General features: G+C 47.7%; 1 protein-coding gene and 1 long non-coding RNA gene across 2 annotated transcripts; one reads left to right on the top strand and one right to left on the bottom strand.

Moving 5' to 3' along the window:
• Positions 1-962: 962 nt before the first annotated feature.
• Positions 963-6579, bottom strand: LOC124698587. Its single transcript, XM_047231072.1, has 2 exons — positions 6161-6579; positions 963-1196 (listed from the first exon to the last, which is right to left on the bottom strand). The coding sequence occupies exons 1-2, from the start codon at positions 6555-6557 to the stop codon at positions 1156-1158; spliced, it is 438 nt and encodes a 145-aa protein (XP_047087028.1). The 5' UTR covers positions 6558-6579; the 3' UTR covers positions 963-1155.
• LOC124698588 lies at positions 1809-3437 on the top strand. Its single transcript, XR_007001013.1, has 3 exons — positions 1809-2321; positions 2419-2648; positions 3139-3437. It is a non-coding gene; the product is annotated as an uncharacterized LOC124698588 (long non-coding RNA).
• Positions 6580-18923: the final 12344 nt, after the last annotated feature.

Here is an 18923-nt window from a genome sequence, read left to right as displayed (position 1 = left end):
GCCTCTCTTGTAAATATATTCTATCTTCTACAAAAGTAAGGTACGCGTTCGCGTACTCTCGAAAAAAAAAGAAGTGCGGACTATCTTCAGGTGAAAATCTATGATCTTTGATCGGGCGACGACAACGCTGATGCACTGTTCCCTTTTTGGAGGCGTCGCTTTTGAAGAGCCTGAAGTTCAGATGTTGTCTTGGCGGTGGTTCTATTGTTGTTGTTAGGGCTGAAATGCTATGGTGGAATTTTTATTTCTTAGTTTTTTTTTTTTTTTGGATATGTGCATCCGTACTATCATTAGGGCATTGTGTTGTTGCGGAGCTAGGTGCATTTGGTATCTCCTGATATTAATATATTCATTTTATCGAAAAAATCTCAATAAGTATGATGTGGCAGGCGAAGCAAAATGTGACATAGTATAGAATAGAACAGTCCGAGATTTTGATTTTTGCAGATTCTCTCCAGCCTCGCCTTCCGCCGCACAACTGACTCCATCAAATTTAGTTTGTAAAACATGGCTTCTAGCATCGTCAACCGGGCTTTGACAATCTTACATTCACTTAGGTAGACCATGCATGCGCTAGCAACAAAAACATCGATCGGATGACTTTGACGAGGATCGTCTTCCATCATATTCTGATACGTGACATGTAGCCAGTAGTTTTCAGGACTTTACCTCCGTGACATGATTAGTGCACAGCACAGCAGCCAGTTGACAAATAAATTATGCCTATAGCATTGCAGGTATCTCGACAGTCAGCACAAGCAAAAGCAAGCCAGTCCAAAAAAAACTGGGATGAAACTAACTAAGCAAAAAAACAGACACAAAAACTGGGATGAAGGCAATAAACATATGTTAAGCTCTCCAAATATCAATCCTTAGAAGTCATGATCACAATGAACACGACATAACGACCACAAAGGATAATTTTTTCAGGGAATGTAGGAACACAGATACTAATATTTAGGTGGTTGCGGCGAGCACATAAGGATGATGAGCCAAAATATTACAAGGTAGTTTTGGACACATGTTCATGGATAATTTGACAAGAACCATAACTGGTCATAGTGACTAACAATGTTCTCACTTCTCACTTAAACTGCAGGATGGCAGCAAGCCAGCAACAGACGAACTATCATTGACAGGGTAGGTAATAGATGACTAGGTTGCCGCTGGAGATGGTAATCTGCCGTTAGCACGACCTGAAAATGTACAGAGAGTAAACTCAGAAATGTTATATCTCAGTAACACCAATAGGAGTATGTTAGTTCTGCACTCGGTAAGATTTATCCTAGAATGGAAAGCAAAACTGCTCCCCATATTCATACATTGAACCTCGCTAGCTCTCACAAAGTTTTTTAAAAATGCATCAGCAATATGGAAACAAAAATGCGGATGAAGGCAAAAAAAAAACATATGCTAATAACTCGCAACCAACACCCCAGAGGAACCAAAGTCAACAATGGTGTTTATTCGGCACCAAGACTTAGATTAAGAGGTAAAATACAAGTAACATCGACAAGGAACCAAGCGCTAGCAGCACGAGTCGCATGCTTGACCGCCCACCGACGCTAATGACCCAGCTGCCGCAGGTGCCTTTCTTTAAGTATAAGCAATAGCAATCGAACAGACTGGAGCAGGATGTTTGAGATTGAAGGAGTGCACAAATTTGCCTAGAAAGTAGTGCACAAATGGATGCTTAATTGCTTATCTCAGATACTCCATTAGATTGAAGGGGTATCTATTATATTATTAAAATAACAGAAAATGAATGGTGGTGATTTACTGGTCTCAGGTTAATCTTTTATCTCTAAATAGGAATCCCCCACTACCTCATTTTCCTGCATTTTGGTGAAGCCACGTCACCCTTTTATTTTACCACGTACGTCCTGCCTCCGTTCGTCTCGCTTCGTCGCTACATTCTTCCTACGCGGGCTGGACCGACCTGGGCCGTAGAGTGGTAGCGACCTTGGTTCCCAAATAGCCCGCCTTCATCCTTCTGGCCCTCGCAACTTTCCTTCCACGACTCGCTCAACGTCTGACCTTTCCATCCCCTACAACTGTTGTTCGTCTTCCTCAGCTGCGCCAGACCTTCCGTCATCCGCCCACCAATTTTCTAGCCATAATTGTTCCACCCCCGACCTCTAGCCTCCTCCTCACAAATCCTGATGATTACATCTCATAAATCCCAGCAATTAGCAATAGAAACTGCTCCATCCAACAAATCAGTCGCCACCGCCCTCAACTTAAAAGGAAAACCATGGTGCCATACGCTTCAGTCAGAGACCCTGCTCGCCCCGCCATCACTGCCACCCGCCTCCGCGCAGGTACAGCCAGCTGCCGATTCTAATTCTCTCTCTCTCTCTCTCTCTCTCTCTCTCTCTCTTATTTTCAATGCCTCACTCTGTATTCCCAATCTGGTAGATTAAGCTACGGCTGGCAAATCCGCTCCACGTTTTGCCTCTACAGCGTACTATTTTGGTTCGATTCTGTCTACTGGCACCTCATCGCCACCGGATTTCTTTTGATTTTGGCACTTCCCGGTCTGCTCGGTCAAGAATTCCTTGGATATTCACTTCCTGGTCTCCTCGCTCAAGCTAGGAAACAGCAGCTAGCATCACCTGTACGACACTACAGACCAACTCCTTTCATTGGTAAGCAAATCTAATCTCCTGCTCCTCAATCTAACCTCCTGCTCTTATGTTTGAATTTACATTAGCTGAGCATATGCACCTTTTATTTTTTTGCCTCTCCTGTATTAACTATTTAGTTACATTGTAATTTTCTCTGCTGCAATCTTCCATCAATGCATGTCTTCAGATATATATTGTCTATAGACCACAAGAACAGTACCTCTTCTTTTCAATTCTCCCCTCTACGCTTGAAAAGATGGATGCACCTGATAGTTCTGAAAACCGTACAAACCATCATGTTAGTCATCCCATCTCACGCATTCATGGACGACCACGCCGTCAGTCCGAACCTGCTGTCACCCCTCAATTAGACCATTCAGCTTCTTCCGATAATCGGCCCGTCGTGCACAACTTAAGAATAGATAGAAAGAAATTTCTTTGTCATCAGAAAGAATTTTTTTGTTTATATTTCACATTCCTACATTCATGTAAATTTCTTTCTATCTTTCAGGACAAGACTGAGACCCGCCGCGTGCGTACTTCTATCTTCAACTGATCGACCCATAGAAGCCAACAAGATGTATATACGAAAGCAATGCAAAAACTCAAGGATATGAGACGGCCCCTGCATCTAACTCTGGAAGAAGGGAACCAAGGGGGACTTTCATGTGCTCATCTCACAAGCATAGTAGGATCGGATCATACACTCTTCACAATCGAATACATCAAAAATGGAAAAAGATATGTCATGGATATCCTTTTCGATGACAAAAAGATCTAGAAAGACACAAAATAGTTACCAATGCACTTAAGAACTACTAAGATGATGTAATATATTTTTTTACTAACTATCGAATAAGTTATGTGCCGCTTTACATCAAAGCGTTCACAAAGCTAAATATGTAAATTTTTATCCTATACATCACTAAAAATATCCCGCCGCAACGCGCGGGGTATCATCTAGTATTAAGAAAATAAAAGGCAAGGTTACAACAAAGGCTCTGGACAGGCTGACGTGAGCAGTTTATTGGGTGCCATATCAAGATTACACATACTTTGTTTTCTGATTCTCAGTAAGCAACCATTTTGAAATGGAGTCTTTTCAACTTTAACTTAAAGCATCAAGTCTCATTTACAACTCTTTGCTGCTTATGTTATTCCTAATTAATCTCTCATTAACTTCACTGAGAGTTGAGCCTAATCTGACATGAAAGTTATTGTCGTAGGCTAGGCTGGTAGGACTAAATGGAAGCTGTAAAACAAAGCCGATTCTCACGCTACTTCACAATGTAAGTCTTTTTAGCCTCCTCAACTCTAACCAATACTTAATCCCTGATATTCTCCAATACTTTCTACAGTTTAAGTTGTTCCTATTTAACCCATCATTAATTTAATTCCATCTAGAATTGAGCCTATATCTCTAACATTAATTTCATATGCGAAAAAATGGTGAAAGTTGTAGAAATAAACAAAGATACACCCTTAACTTGTACATGCTGGATCATGGTGTGAACACTACATAACAAATATGGACGTTGTAAACGCGATAACTACACACTGATTTTCTCATTGGACATGCAATTAATTTCAACCAGTGTATCCCGGGATGAAAACGAAGTGTAAGAAATAGAAGAAATGTTTTTCCAATGTGCTAACAAAATCATATGAAAAATCAACCAAGTTTTGTTGCCTACATGAGGTTAGTTTTAAATTTCTATCTCATGAATCAAAATTAGGGAGAAATTCAAACAGATACTGCAAAAAGAGATTATTACTAGATGTATGAGCACTACAAAACAAATTTGTCACATAACTGATGGACCAATAAGCTGATATGAACACTACATAACAACAAACGTTGCACGACTATATTTGTTCAATTATATAAATGTTTAAGTAATAGTACACGTCAAGTATCATAAGACTACAAGAGCATAAAAAATATCTACAACTTTCATGTTGGGCTGCATTTTCTTCACCATTTTAAATGTCTACACATGCATACAACTGAGGGGAGATAAAAAAAAAATTGCAACAAAAGATCCTTATGAGATAACTGTGCAAATGTTTGAGTTCAGTTGCCTAATCCCTTTATGCATGTTTTAAGTAATGCATTTCAGATACCTTAAGAAGGTTATACAAAATTACTTTTGAGTTTTTTATGTATAAATGTCTATCCCGAGTAAGCAAATTTGGGGAACTAAATTCAAACACTTACCAACATGTGAGCAAAGCTTTAAAAGTTAGCATCGCAAACATGCATGTTCCTATTTTTGTTACTATTAAATGTTTGAGTAATACATTTCAAAATCCTATGAAGATGGGACTGTATTTTATTGTAATGAACTTTGTACTGCATGTTCTTTTAAATTTAATTTTTTATCCAAAGCATTGAAAGTTGGGATTAAATTTAAATGAGTCATAATTATGTAGAGTTGCAAACATTACACAAGGAATCTACCCGCGGATCACCCCACTAGTTTTCAGAGAAGACGTGACCTGACTGGAGGTACTCATGAATCAAGGAACATGTGGTCTCTCATTCAGCTGAGCACTATCAGCACGTCGCAACGGGTTGAAGACCCAATAAGCGGTGGATGTTAAAAAAGACTTGACCAACAGGGGGAGAAACCCCCACGGCGTTGTATTAAGAGGTATGAAACAAGAAATACTGATTATTCTACACGAAATAACCAGCGATGTTAATTTTGATTACACGATTTGAGCCCAGGTCATCATGGGGCACAACTGTGCTGCCCTAACACTGGTCCAGCACCCAGTTCTCAAAAGCTTAAGTCCTTACTAGAGGAACTTAATGCTACATGAATGAACTGGATGACAAATTCAGATAATTGTTTACAAAACTGTGGTTTATACATGCACAGGACCTTCAAAATTATTTCCATCGAGCTCCAAAGTCACAGAAAACTAAATCAGATACGACTCACATAGCATGACAACAAAGAGCAAACCGTATTTTTGTTTTACCTTTTTAGAACATGGCAAACATGGTGGGAAGATATATAGTACTAGTAGTGAACTATATATGCTTATGATACAAAAAAAAAACCTAGTACTCTACTAATATTCTTATGAATCTAATATGTCTGATGCCCTCTGAAAAAAGAAAACTTGTTCACATCACAATTTCTGAAACTTAAGTTTCCTAAAACAAGCTGAAAGTTAGGTTAACAAGATCATAGGGAATTTCTAGGAAAGATGTCATGTCCGTCATCTAGCCAATCATCCATCCAATAACTAATGTGCTCTCCATTTCCTTCTTGCAAAAGATAGAATAGTTGAAGCATGCTACCATCTCAGAAAGCTTAGTGCAAAATTTAGCCAGGAATGGCAGCTTACTGGCAACTCAGAGAGAACAATAGAGCATGATATATATACTACTATATGCCAACTGGTCCATCGGTAAATCTTTCCAATTGCAATTTTTTTTTTTTTGAGAATTCAGAAATTAGAAAGCACTGAATATTCACAAACGTCAAACATATAGAACTTGGTGGGCTCGAGGATAGTACCTGGGGTGCAGAAGCTCGTGTAAGGAAAGATTACGAGGGAGCTGCCATGCTCGCACACCTTCGTCGCTTCTTCCGATTTGAGATCGATCTTGAAGACGCCAGCATCTGTGGTCACGAAAACGATGTCGGAAGTGCATCCCTTGGCGAAGCCGACCAAGTGACGCCATGATCTCAGGTCATCGATGGGGAGCATCTCCAGCTTGATGACCCCGCGTGTTTTCCACCCCGAAACTCCGCCAGGATCCGTCTTCAGCGACCAAAGGTAGAGGGTGGACATGTCAAGGCCAGCGATCCCAAGTCCACCATCCTCAACCGTCATGAGGACAACGCCTTCCTCGTAAACGTCCGGCGGCTCGATCAGTGATAGGCCCCTTTTGCCAGCGAATTTGTAGCGCATGATTGTTTCGCCATCCTCACATACCAAGTAGAGTGCATCTCCCACAACGACGGGGGGCTGCGGGTTGAGATAGGAATCGAGCTGTAGATAGGACGGCGTGCTCCACGCACCGGTCTCCGAAGTGTAGAGGCAGGCGCTCGCACCCTCGCCGCCGGCGTCGAAGCCGACGAAGGCCACCAGGAAGGGACCCCCGTGGCAGTCAAGGTGGTCGCAGCCGGGTGTGGCGCAGAGCACCAAGCCGTTGGCGGAAGCCATCGGGATGTCGGGCATGCGCACATACTGCTTCTCGTTGGTCACGGGGTCCCACAGGGTGAGGAAATCAGGGGACCTGCGCTCGCGCAGGAGGGCCCGGCCATGGTGGCAGCCGATGGCGTAGCAGTGCTCAGTGTCGGGAGGCCGGAATGCCGTGGTCGGGACGAAGCGGGCGAGGCCAGAACGGTTATGAAGGAATCCAAGCACGGGAGGTGCTCGATGGAATTCGCAGTAGCGGCGGCGGAAGGCGCGGTCGGAGAGGAGGCGGTTCCAGGTCTTGCAGACGAGCGAGGCGCGGAATAGGCACTCCGGCTCGTCCGGCGGGAGTCGGAGGAGGATATCGGATACCAGGTCGTCGACCAGCGCCGGCAGCGAGTCCTGTCCGGGCTGCGGCGGCGGAGGCGGGGTCATGGTGCGGTGCGAGCTAGGGTTTTGGTGGGGGATTGGAATTTTTGTTTAACAGAATGGGGGATTGGGATTTGGGAGCGCAAGGGTGGAAGACGAGACGGGTGGGGAGTCCCTGCTTAGTGGGTCCATGACTGTTATTGTTGGATTCAGACAATGGTGTTTTACCTCATAGGTCTAAGAGCATCTCCAAGACTCCAACCGCGTCCCCAAAAGTAATTTGGGGCGCGCCGGATAAAAAATCGTTCCAGCCGCGTTCCTCAAATCCGAATTTTGTCCGGCGCGTCCCGATACGGTGTCCGGCGCCCCGAGCTCGTCCCCGTCCCACAGGGGACCCTCCGGAGATGTCGGACACACCGAAAAGCGAGGCGGGGAGTGGCGGGGCCGACCCGTCAGCGGCACAATAAATTTTAACCTAACCGTCGCCTACCTCGCGACGGAAGTTATTGGCTTTGCAGCGACGGTGCAGTTCCCGCAGAGGCGCAGCGACGCGTCCCGTCGCGCCTAGCTCTGCGTGCCGGCGTTAATGAGCGCCACCGCTCCTCCACCTCCCTTCGGCCTATAAAAGGGCCGCCTCTCATCGTCCCTCTCACACACAAACCTTAGCGCCTCTCTCTCAAATCCTAGCCGCCACCATCTCAACAAGACTCGACGCTATGTCTGGTAGAGGTGGAGGCCGACCTCGCGGCCGTGGTCGTGGTCGTGGTCGCGGCAGAGCTAAACGCTCGCCGTCGCCTCCCACGCCGTCGTCTTCATCGTCGGAGATGGACGTGGAGCTGGACGTGCTGTTCGAGTTCGTCCTCGACCTCAAGGGCGACCCGCGCGGCATCCAGAGGCTGCCGGACTCCTTCGCTGACTACGTCGCCAGCGACGACCGCCCGCGCACGATGCATCTGCGGGAGGCTGCGTGCGGCTACTACCGGTGGATCGTCGACGTGATCTACGACGCGCGCGGCAAGATGTACCTCAACATCGGCTGGGAGAAGTTCGCGCGCCACCACAGCCTCGAAGCCGGCTTCATCCTCCTGTTCTCCTACTTCGGCGACAGGGACATGAGCGTCTTCGACGAGACGCGCTGCCGCCGGGACTACCACGGCGATAGCACCGACGAGGAGGGCGACTGATGATGAAGAGTGTTGTTTCTTTGCAGCGAATACGTGGACGGAAGTTTCTGGATGTTCGCCTCATCGGTAGAACCAACAAGGGCACCATCCTCCCGCTGGATTTTCCAGTTTGGGTGACTGGGTGTGCCCTCGAGTGTTCTTTCTTAGCAACGAACACAGGAAACCTTCGATGCACGGCCTAGTTAGGTTTAGTTTTTTTGCAAAATTTTATATTTGTGTCCACCATGGTTCAAACTATGTACTCCCTCCGGTCCTAAATATAAGCCATATAGTGTTTTGAGAAAAAATCCATAATATAAGGTTTACTACGTTGCCCCACTTGTATGGAAAATATTTTTAGTGATTCAATTATGTTTTCTTAGCTTATGCAAAGTCCTCTATTAGCTCATGTTAATTGCCTAGGGTTAATCCTAACCAAACAAGGTGTAATTTTTCCCAAAAGTGTGTTTCTTAATTTCCGTGCCAAAAACTATATGGCTTATATTTAGGGCCGGAGGGAGTATTAGTTTGTGGAAAACCATGTTCCAAACTGTGTCTTCGTGTAAACCACATTCCCAATTATGTATTAGTTTGTGGAAATTGAAATAAAAATGCCAAAAAAGTATTTTAAATGTTTGGGGGGGCGTTTGGGGGACGCGGCTGGGGAGCGACATCCCCCAAACGCGGCACGAAGAAAACACGTCCCCCAAACGCTCAATCCAGCGCGGTTTGGGGGACGCTTTGGGGGACGCGGCTGGAGATGCTCTAAGTCATCTCCAACCCTACGATCCAAACGGATGCGCTGGCCGCCGTTTTAGGTTGTTTGGGTGGCTGCGTGGACATGTGGATGGAGTCCCGCGTCCGCGTGTCCGTTTGGATCGCGCGATGTGCCCAACGCGGCAGATTTGGGTCGCGGCGCCATAGAAGTTGCTATTTTCCTCTAAATTCACTATAAAAGCATAAAAAAAATATAAATAAGTTTAAATGCTTAAGATTTATTACATAAATTTATTGTCCACGTATTCAATGACAAAGTATTATTCAAAAAAATGTAAAACGATACAAATGCTCTAGGCATTGTTTTCTTCGGGATTTTCTTCATTGTTGTTTGCAGCATTGTTGCCAACATGCTGCCACATGTGCTCGACCAAATCAGCCTGGAGCTGGTTGTGTACAGCTAGATCCCGAATTTCGTGGTGCACATGGAGGATATCCTGGAATGATGCCGGACCACCTTGAGGAGTAACCAACTCTCCCTGGACATCTCACTTATTATCAAACAGTGAATCATCTCGCTCTACCTCAACAATCATGTTATGCATGATTACACAAGCGGTCATCACCTCCCACAGAGTTTGCACACTCCATGCTCTAGCAGGGTGTCTGACGATAGTCCAACGAGCTTGGAGGATGCGTCTTTCCCCTTCGACAATAAATGGCGCGTCAATTGTCATTTCTCGTTCTTTTTGAGCTTGCTATAGGAATGCATCAGCGCGAACGATTTATGCCCTTCTGAGTGCTTACGGTACATATCCATGGCCTTGTCGAGCTAACCAAAAGAAACACAATCAAATCGTCGAACAAAATGTAGGCGCTATAGATTATCTAAGAAAGAGTCGTACCACGACGCTGACGTCGATGCCGATGTCGCCTCTTTTCTCGACCTCTCTATGGAACCCATGGAACATGTTCACCGATGTCTGGATGATGGCCCATCGCGTCGACATTTCCTTTTGGCTCCTTTTCATTGTCACTTTGTTGTATAATTGCCGTTGATTAGCTTGCGCTCATCGAACTCCGTCTTGATCCTCGCCCAATACTTCCCATACTTTTGGTTGGCGCCGATGATGCAGTCATGGCTCACCGTCGACCACGACTCGCAGAGACATTGATCCTCCAGAACAGTCCACTTGGGGCCTCGTGTGCCCGAGACCTTCTTCTTCCTCTTCTTCCTCGCGTCGGCCACATCAACCTCCAGGAGATCATCTGCATCCTCCACGGCACCCGCGTCCTCGTCATCCTCTTCATCGATGCCCTCTTCGTCCTCGTTGTCGTCGTCCTCCACCCCTCCTCCTCCCCTTCTTCTCCTCCTCCTCAGCACCGGCGGCCTCGAATTCGAGCGGGCCCCTGCGACCAGTGAACGGGGCGCCGTCCGCACCGGGCCCTGGCTCGCGTTGGGGCGCTTGCTCGTACGCCAGGGAGTAGAAGACGGCGTTGGGGTTGAAGCCGTCATGCGGCAGCGTATCATGGTACTGCGGCGACAAGTTTGGCGTCATGCACCCGGGAGTGGCGGAGGGGACGTCGTTGTAGAACCCGGATGTCAACGGGGACAACACTCCCGAAATGTACGCTGGCCCCGACGTACTCCATGGGCTCGCATTGGTGGCGGCGATACATGTGGCCAGCGCGTGCTGTTGCGTGTGTGCTGCCACCGTCTTCTTCTCCTGTTGCGCCGCCCTCTGTCCCATCCGCTCCGCCATCGACATCTTGCAGCAAAGGCAGTCTTGCCACCATTGATCGTCGGTCCATCCTTCTGACTTCTTCTTCAGAGCCGGCGCCTTCTGTGGCTTCGCGAAGGGCGCCTTCGCTCCTTTCGTCTTAATGCCCGACGGCTTGGTGGCCGCTTTCTTTGGCATTTTTTTAGGGCCTATCGGCGGCGCCATGGAGGGGTAGAGGTAGCGGCGGCGACGGCGAGAGGGAGAAAAGTGAATCGACGGGATAGGAGGTGAAATGTGTTGGGAGGGCAGAAATGTGTGGCGGGAGAGGCACGATTTGATGAAAGAGGGGACGAATTTTTCTGTGCCGCTGACGCGTCGGGCCCGCGTGTCCTCGCCTCGCATTTCGTTGCGTCCGGCGCGCCCGGAGCATCCCCTGTGTAGCGGGGACGGGCTCGGGGCGTCGGACACCTTATTGGGTTGAGCCAGAAAAAAGAGGCTTTGGGGCACGCGGTTGGGAACGTTTTTTTGTCCGGCGCGCCCCAAATCCCTTTAGGGGACGCTTTGGGGGACGCGGCTGGAGATGCTCTTATCCGTATAATTCCTTCAAACTAGATATGGATTCTGAAAAATGGATACTGAAACAAATTTGTGTGAAAATTATCCTATCTATTTACACCCCTATTGAAGGTGCATGCTTTTCATGTTAAGAAAAATGCATGATATTTACTAGTATCCTTTAACCTCATTTTTTATAAAAATTGTCGTCGTGGTGGACAAACAGATGCCATGGGTAGGCTTAACTTGGGGCCGATGTGTACCGAGGGGACCGGGGGAGGATTAAGGAGAGAAACACACGAACCCACACGAACAAGGCGATCTACCCAGGCCCAGGGCCCTCGTGAGGAGGTAACACCCCTACTCCTGCATATTGTATGTATATGATCTCAACAGGGAGCTACAAGGTTTGAACTTAGCCAATGGTGAGAGGTAGAAGAACAAAAGGTAGAAGATGAAGTGTACGGTATAGACTAGCCAATCGAGCTCTCCCTGCACAAGGGGAATGCCCCTCTCCTTATATAGGGGAGAGGTGGCTTATAAGGGAAGGAACCCTAAGGGAATCTAAGCCTACCTAAGCCTACTTTATAAAGCTTCTTTGGCTCAGGATGTGACGTTCCCCTCTGCGACTCTTGTCTGATGACACCTCTTTGTCAGACTACTGTTGTTTAATCATCAGCATCTTGCTTTGGCTTCAGAGCTTCGTATAAAGTTGATCCATCATACATCATCTTGGTCTCGTACCGGACGAACGGATCTTTGACCTGCAATAGACCGTTGGTCTTGTGTCGGATCACCGTACCAACATGCCCTTGGCATCCCGGTTTGGGTTGACTCGTATCCCGGATTACTTATGTCGGATTTCCTTCTTGTTTCCCTTATGTCGGAAACTTCTATCTCTCATTGTTATTCCGGACGGATGAACTTTGGGTTACCCGACATTCCTAAGATCATTATGCCGTACTCCCGTATAATCTTAATTATCCGATATAAACCTCTTGTGCCGGCTAAACATAGCCCAGGTTAGCCTATCGGGGTTTATCCCCCCGACATCAGTCCCCGAAGTTGGTGTGGTCCAGCGGCATTAGCTGATGGGCCACGGCAGGTTCCCATCCGAGATTAACTTTCCCGCCGGATTAAACATCCCAGCCTTTCTCAGACTCGAACATCTCCCTTGCCGGCATAAGTCTCACCCGGATTAACCGAGCATCACTTAGTAAAACCGCCTACGGTGTCCAGCGTTGCCTGCACCACTTGTCAGGGAATATCTTGGAACTTACCAATCTGTCAGTGGCAGCGGTCACCGTTTACTGACCGATAGACCCCTGTGTAGTCAAATCGACGATGTCGCCGTAATCATGTTGTTTTACTGATAACCGTGTGCATTAAATTCGGCGCACGGGATCCGTGTGGCCCCTGGTGCGGCCGTGTACACAACTTCATCGCCCATGACCGACGTGGTTACAGCTCCCACGACCGCAGTGGATCCGCGACGCACGATCTCCCCGAGGAGTATAAGTAACCCCGACGGTCAGTTTCTTTAATCTTGACCGCACTTCCCCTTCTTCTTCCTTCGTCTCCCTCGAGCGGTTCATCTTCGTCACCGGTGGGGAACTTGTGGAGGAGCGCCGCCGCGGGGATCCTCACCATCATTTTCGCCGCAGAACCTGCGGAGGCTGCGCTGCCACCACCGATTCGCTCTTCAGCGCCCCGCTTCATCTACGGTAAGTCTGATTTGCATCTTTCTCCTTTATTCTCTGCATGGTTTCTCTCTGCCATTGTTCTCCTTTTGAGCTTTTTGCCCGCTAGGTTGTTCGTTTCTTCTAAGATCTTCTCCTCAAGTCTATGAACCATAGGTCTCATTCCCTCTACTCCTTTGCCCGAGTTCGTCGACACGATGTCCTTTGAAGAACAAATTCTTATGGCCGTCCCATTGTCAGAGGAGGCTGAAGGGGCCGAAGATCTCGCGCCAAAGCCCGACGCACAGCCCAATCATGTAGGTTGGGAGGGCTCCAATGTACGCTAGATAGAGATTGACTGGTTGTATAAAACCAAACATGTTCCTCCTGAAGTTACATGTAGACTTCCTAAGGGCGAGCTAGAGCCAATCCCAGAGGAGGGATAAGTAGTTGTGTTCCTTGCCCATTTCGCCCGCGGCTTTGGGCTCCCAGGCAATGGGTTCTTCTAGGCTTTCCTGGATAAATTCCGGCTTCAGCCCCATCATCTTACGGCTAATGCCTTCACACTATTGTCATCCTTTGTGGCTTTTACCGAGGGTTATCTCGGTTTATGGCCCAACATCGAGCTGTGGGCATGGCCTCACAACCTTCGGACTCAGTCTGTCTAGGACCCATCTATCCCAACTCTGCATAAGCCAATGCTGACCTGTGGCGCGGCTATGGTTACACCGCGCCGGAGCACCAAATTCATCCGGGTGAATGGCCTTGACTCATGTCGCAGATGGCAAAAGACTTTTTCTATGTCAAGAATGCCGGTACTGAGGACTTCATCAACCTTCCTTCCTATGTAAAAGGAACACCCAACAAAGTTTAACTAGACCTACAACCCGGGTAACTCCCACTCTGAAACCAATCAAATCTACACCCTCATCTGCGAGATGCACGATTCCGGCCTCCCCACGCCGGATGACCTCGTGCGCACGTTCATCACCCGGAGGGTTTCACCACTTCAGCGGCGCAACCACAAGATTTGCCAAATGAGCGGCTGTCTGCATCCCACCCGGATGACTACCTTCGAGCTGGAAAAGCCGGAGGTGCTGGCACAGGTCAAGGCCATCGCTCAAACCGACATGGGGCCGGATTGGGACTGGGACCAGGAGCCATACAACCGCGCTAACCCGCCGCCACAGGTAATTTTTGCCGAGATACTTTAAGTTAACCCGGCATTTGTCTTTCTTTGATGTTTATCTCATGAAGTAATCGGTTTCTCTTGTTGAATCTTTTATCCCTACAGAGGTTTGAACGACAGCTGACCGAGAATCCCACCATCGTCTTCCCGGCTGACCGGACATATGTTGACAACGAAGATCCCGACACCGCCGCCACTGCGCTCGACCTTAATGTCAACAACGCCATCGTTGTCTCCCACACTGGTAAGGCCCTTGTTGAGCATAGGACTTGGGCTGATGATGATGATGATGATGACGATGATTGCGTTATCTTGGAGGTATTAACTCTTTTCCCCTCTTATTTGCAAAATGTTTGGATCCTGTGTTCAACAGATCCCAATGCTCAGGTATTGGAGAATGCTGCTCCCCTTGCTGCTGGCCACGACAAAGTCAAGCAGACTACAACCCGGAAGCGTGCCAGCACAGCCACTAGTTCCACAGCGGTTCCACCGTCTAAGCGCCCCAAAGCCAGCGGCAACAAACCTCCTCGCCGAGATAAGAATACCGCCCCAAGGAACCACCTATGTCCTCCGGGTAAGCACACTTGTGGTATCATTGCTTTTGTCTCAGTGTTAATCACTTTCGGTTGTATTGACATCATTCCCCTCTTTCTTTTTTAGTCCGGCCTTGAACATCAGTCGTTCTGCCCCCGGGAGGACCCGTGAAAGTGCACCCGAAGCTCCCCCCCCTAACAACAGTTATCCCTCCGCCACCTGTGCGCTCGACAGAAGACGTACCTCCCAACTCCTCTGGACCTGCTTCACCTCCTCCAGATCAATTTCCACTTCCGCGTGTGGAAATCCCGGTTCCGTCATTCCGGCCGCTTATTCCGGAAGAATCTCATGAAGGAACAAGTGACCCATCTGCGGAGCCCAAGACCACTGAGGGTCCCGCCGCTGGATCTGATAAGCCAACCTCTTCGAATCCAACAACTCCTCCACCTGATACCGGCAAGGGCCCAGCTCATTCCCCGACATCATCAAAAGCTATTGCGGGTGATGCCGCCAAAGCCAAGAGCAAGAAGCTGAGCACGCGCCCCAAAGCCGGCACTGAGCCAGGCTCCGGGAGTGGTGAACAGCAGCTGACACTGCACGCCACCCGTGCCACCGTCGTTGCTGCGCGCCAAATGGCGCCACGCTTTGGCAATGTGCTGGTTCAAACTCGCAGCGGAGATAGCCCGGGCTCTTTGGAGCATTACGCACAAGACTGGAATAGTGCCGATATGAGTGATGTTACCTCCGGCCTGAATGAAGCCCGGGAGCCAATCATAGCTCCCACTGGCCCGATATCGCTGATCAACCATCTGTTGAAGAAAGTCGTGAAGGCCATGGACACCAACTGGTTTGACACCAATAAAGTTGTTGTGGTAAGTATTTTGTTACTCTTAAGCCTTATCTTTTTCTTCCAAAACTGCGCACATGTCTCTGTATATAGTTAGCTTAGCGTGTGGTGTGTAGCAACCAAACTTGAACCATGTTTAGATATGAAAATATCCATAATTAATTATACTCATAGTCCCCGAGTTTCGTGTTAAGTGCGCAATACTTAGCTTGGAACTCTTTTAGAAAATGCAATGCTCATAGTCCCCAAGTTTCGGGTTAAGCGCGTAGCACTTGGTGCAGAACTCGCGTTGAAAATCTAGCACACATAGTTCCTAAGTTCCGGGTTAAGTGTGCAACACTTGGCGCGGAACTTGCGCCAAAAATCCGGCACACATAGTCCCCGAGTTCCGGGTTAAGTGTGCAACACTTGGCACGAAACTTGCATAAAAAATCCGGCACACATAGTCCCCAAGTTCTGGGTTAAGTGTGCAACACTTGGCGCGGAACTTGCATCAAAAATCCGGCACACATAGTCCCCGAGTTCTATGTTAAGTGTGCAACACTTGACGCGGAACTTGTGTCAAAAATCCAGCACACATAGCATCAAGCTGAGCTAACCATCCATGTTACTTTGTGCAGAACTGCAGCTAGAATCGAAAGGAATTGTATCAGAACCTTCTATGGGAGCATCGCGAGCTCAGCAATGCCCATAAGTCGCTGCTCGCTGCCTTCAACAAAGCCAATGGTAATGTCGATATCTTTTTCTTTTCATTTTGCATCGACATATTTATCTCGTGGGTTGTCATTCCTGTTTGGTTTGCTTCTTCAGCTGACAAGCAAAATCTGGCCCAAGTGGCTGACCTGATAGAAAGGATCAATAGCCTCCAGGGTAAGTCTTTTTTTTGTATTTTGCTCATCTCGTTATATCTAATCCGTTTTCATGCTGCTCTAAGTTTTACTTGGGGGTAGGGGACAATGAGAAAGTTGAAGCCAAAATCTCGCAACTAAAGGAATAACAAAATACTGAGTTGAAGGTGGAGAAGGATGAAGTTGTCCGGCTAAAAGCCGAGATTGAACATCTGAAGTAGCAGCATGAGATACAGATCTCATGAATAACCAATAGTTGCAAGGAAGAAGTTGCCAAGGCTAAAGCTGATATGGAACACGAGAAAACGAACGCAGTCAATGAGACCACTGCCAAGTTTGAGAAGGAAGTTGCTAGGCTGAACACCATCAACGACACCGAACGCCGCCTTAATGAGCTCCAAAAGGAACACGTGGACTTGCTGAATGGCAAAATGACATATTGGGCTATTTGTGCTGGGAAATTGAACGAGGACATGGCAGGTATGCTTCTTATTGGCTCATTATAACTGTCTCAGGTATTCCCTTTTGATCTTCTACTTATACTTGGCCTGACCCAAACCCTTTGTCTTTTCGTTGCACTAGAGGCTTTCCCGAAATCCGAGAAGCGTGCCATCAAAGCCGTCAAGGAAGCCCGGAAGGGTCTCGCCGAGCCTCTTGCCCCGATCATGACCATGTGGAAAATTACATTATCGCTATGGCTGCCCGGGTTTCCCATATGAAGGTCCTTGGCGTGGATGTTCAGCTGCCCTGAAGGCATTTGACGCCCTTTACCATAGCGAGCCAAGACCCAAGGAACTTCCGGAGCTCTGCGAGTGGCTTAATGCCGCTGATCTTCAGCTCAATGAGTGGCGCCGTTCAGCCGGTCGGGCCGGAGCGGACCAGTCTCTAAAGTTTGTGATGTCCTGGTATGAGGAGCTCGATCTCGATGCCTTGGAGACATTAAGGATCGGCTCAGCTGCCCTTTCCGATGAAGCACAAATCCACAAACGCCAAGCCCGGGCTTATGATATTTCCCAGTATGCCGCCATCCACAAGTTCATCCCGGACCCTGAGGATGTTCCTAAGGATGAAGCTCAGGATGAAGAAGCTCTGGGTGATGGTGAAGCTGGAAGTGATGAAGACGTTGACAAAGAACTGGAAGCTGATACTCCTCCGTTACCAAGTCCGTTCCTGTTGACCCGTCATGTTCCACCTCGTCTACTTCAGCACCAGGTGCTGGTGATGCATAAAAATTTGTCCCTGTTGGTCCGAAAAACTTTTAAATTCGTAAAATCCCCGGTATGTTGGGTGGCGATGTAATATACGCTTAAGTCCTTTTGGCTCGTTGAAACTTCTTAGGTTTGGCAGTTTGTGAAGTTATATGTCAATTACTTCGGGTTCAGTCCCGAGTTCAGTCTAATGTTTTCTTAGTTCTTTGACTTTGGCTTTGTCTACCTCTTTTGGGTGTTTCGACGTATGAGGTCCAAAGTCCTTTTGCCAAACAAAAAATCTCTTGAACTTAGAGAAAAAACTTCAAGTAGCTCGAAAATTTTGCAAAAAACCGGTATAACCGGGGTTAGTTAAATTTTATTCTGGATTGCTTGTTTTTGTTTCCTCTTTGGTTTTTCATGTGTTCAAGTCGCTCCGGCTTTTCTTGCTTGCCATGAAGCCGGGTTGCGGACAGCAGCTAAGTCAAAGACTCACCCTCGGGTTAAACACATTACTAAACCGGAGAAGAAAATTTCAAACAACCCAACCGGCATACAGAAAAAATAAACATATCACATGCAATTTTGGTAAAGGCAGTCCCCGAGAATCATTCGAGATGCTATCATTTCATTCATAGCAAATATTGAAAAGGTACAGGAACTCCTTACGTCACATCCTCAGGAATAGAAAGGGCGAAGAAGAGCTACATTTCATGGGCGTTTGGTTTCCTCACCCGACCTATCTTTCCTTCCTTTCTTGGCATCCTGTGCATCTATAAGATAGTAAGCATCATTGTGCAAAGCCTTGCTCACTATAAATGGTCCCTCCCATGGGGGTGCAATCTTATGTTGTCCTGCAGTGCCTTGCACTAGACGTAGCACACTACAAGAAAAGTTGCCATGGCCGACGAAGTTGAAGTCGCGCCGTGGTTGCTGGTGTACCATGGCCGACGATTTTGGGTCTGTCCGTTGTGCATGTCAAAACGTTTTTTTCTCGTTTTTGAGACCACCTAGCCCGACGAAAACGGCCAAAACGTGGCGTATGGTGGCCCGGGACGTGGTGCATCTCGAATTCTCGGGTTCGCCGGCCGAGTCAACGCAAATCCGCACCGCCGAGGGATGTAGGGCCCGGATGGCAGCCTCTCCGGCATTGTTTTTTTTCTCGATCGCGCCATCTCGTTCAACGCTCTCCGATCGAGCCGTTTACGATGCGGGATCATGGGTCCCGCATGTCATCCTCTATGAACCAAAATTCTTTCTATTCTTGGATTTTTTTGACCCCCGATTTCCGGCTACTTCCTTTTTCTTTTGATCCCTTGCCGCCTCTCA

The sequence above is a fragment of the Lolium rigidum genome, chromosome 3, assembly GCF_022539505.1.
Source record: "Lolium rigidum isolate FL_2022 chromosome 3, APGP_CSIRO_Lrig_0.1, whole genome shotgun sequence".
Lineage (NCBI taxonomy): Eukaryota > Viridiplantae > Streptophyta > Magnoliopsida > Poales > Poaceae > Lolium > Lolium rigidum.
The sequence above is the reverse complement of the archived record's forward strand: the minus strand, read 5'-3'. Positions and strand labels throughout refer to the sequence as shown.

Bases quoted from the DNA above. Each gene is read 5' to 3' on its own strand.
- LOC124698587 (XM_047231072.1), bottom strand. From the start codon at position 6,557: ATGCGCTACAAATTCGCTGGCAAAAGGGGCCTATCACTGATCGAGCCG. The intron at 1,197-6,160 runs GTACTATCCTCG...GTACATTTTCAG, and splicing joins CACGAGCTTCTGCACCCCAG to GTCGTGCTAACGGCAGATTA.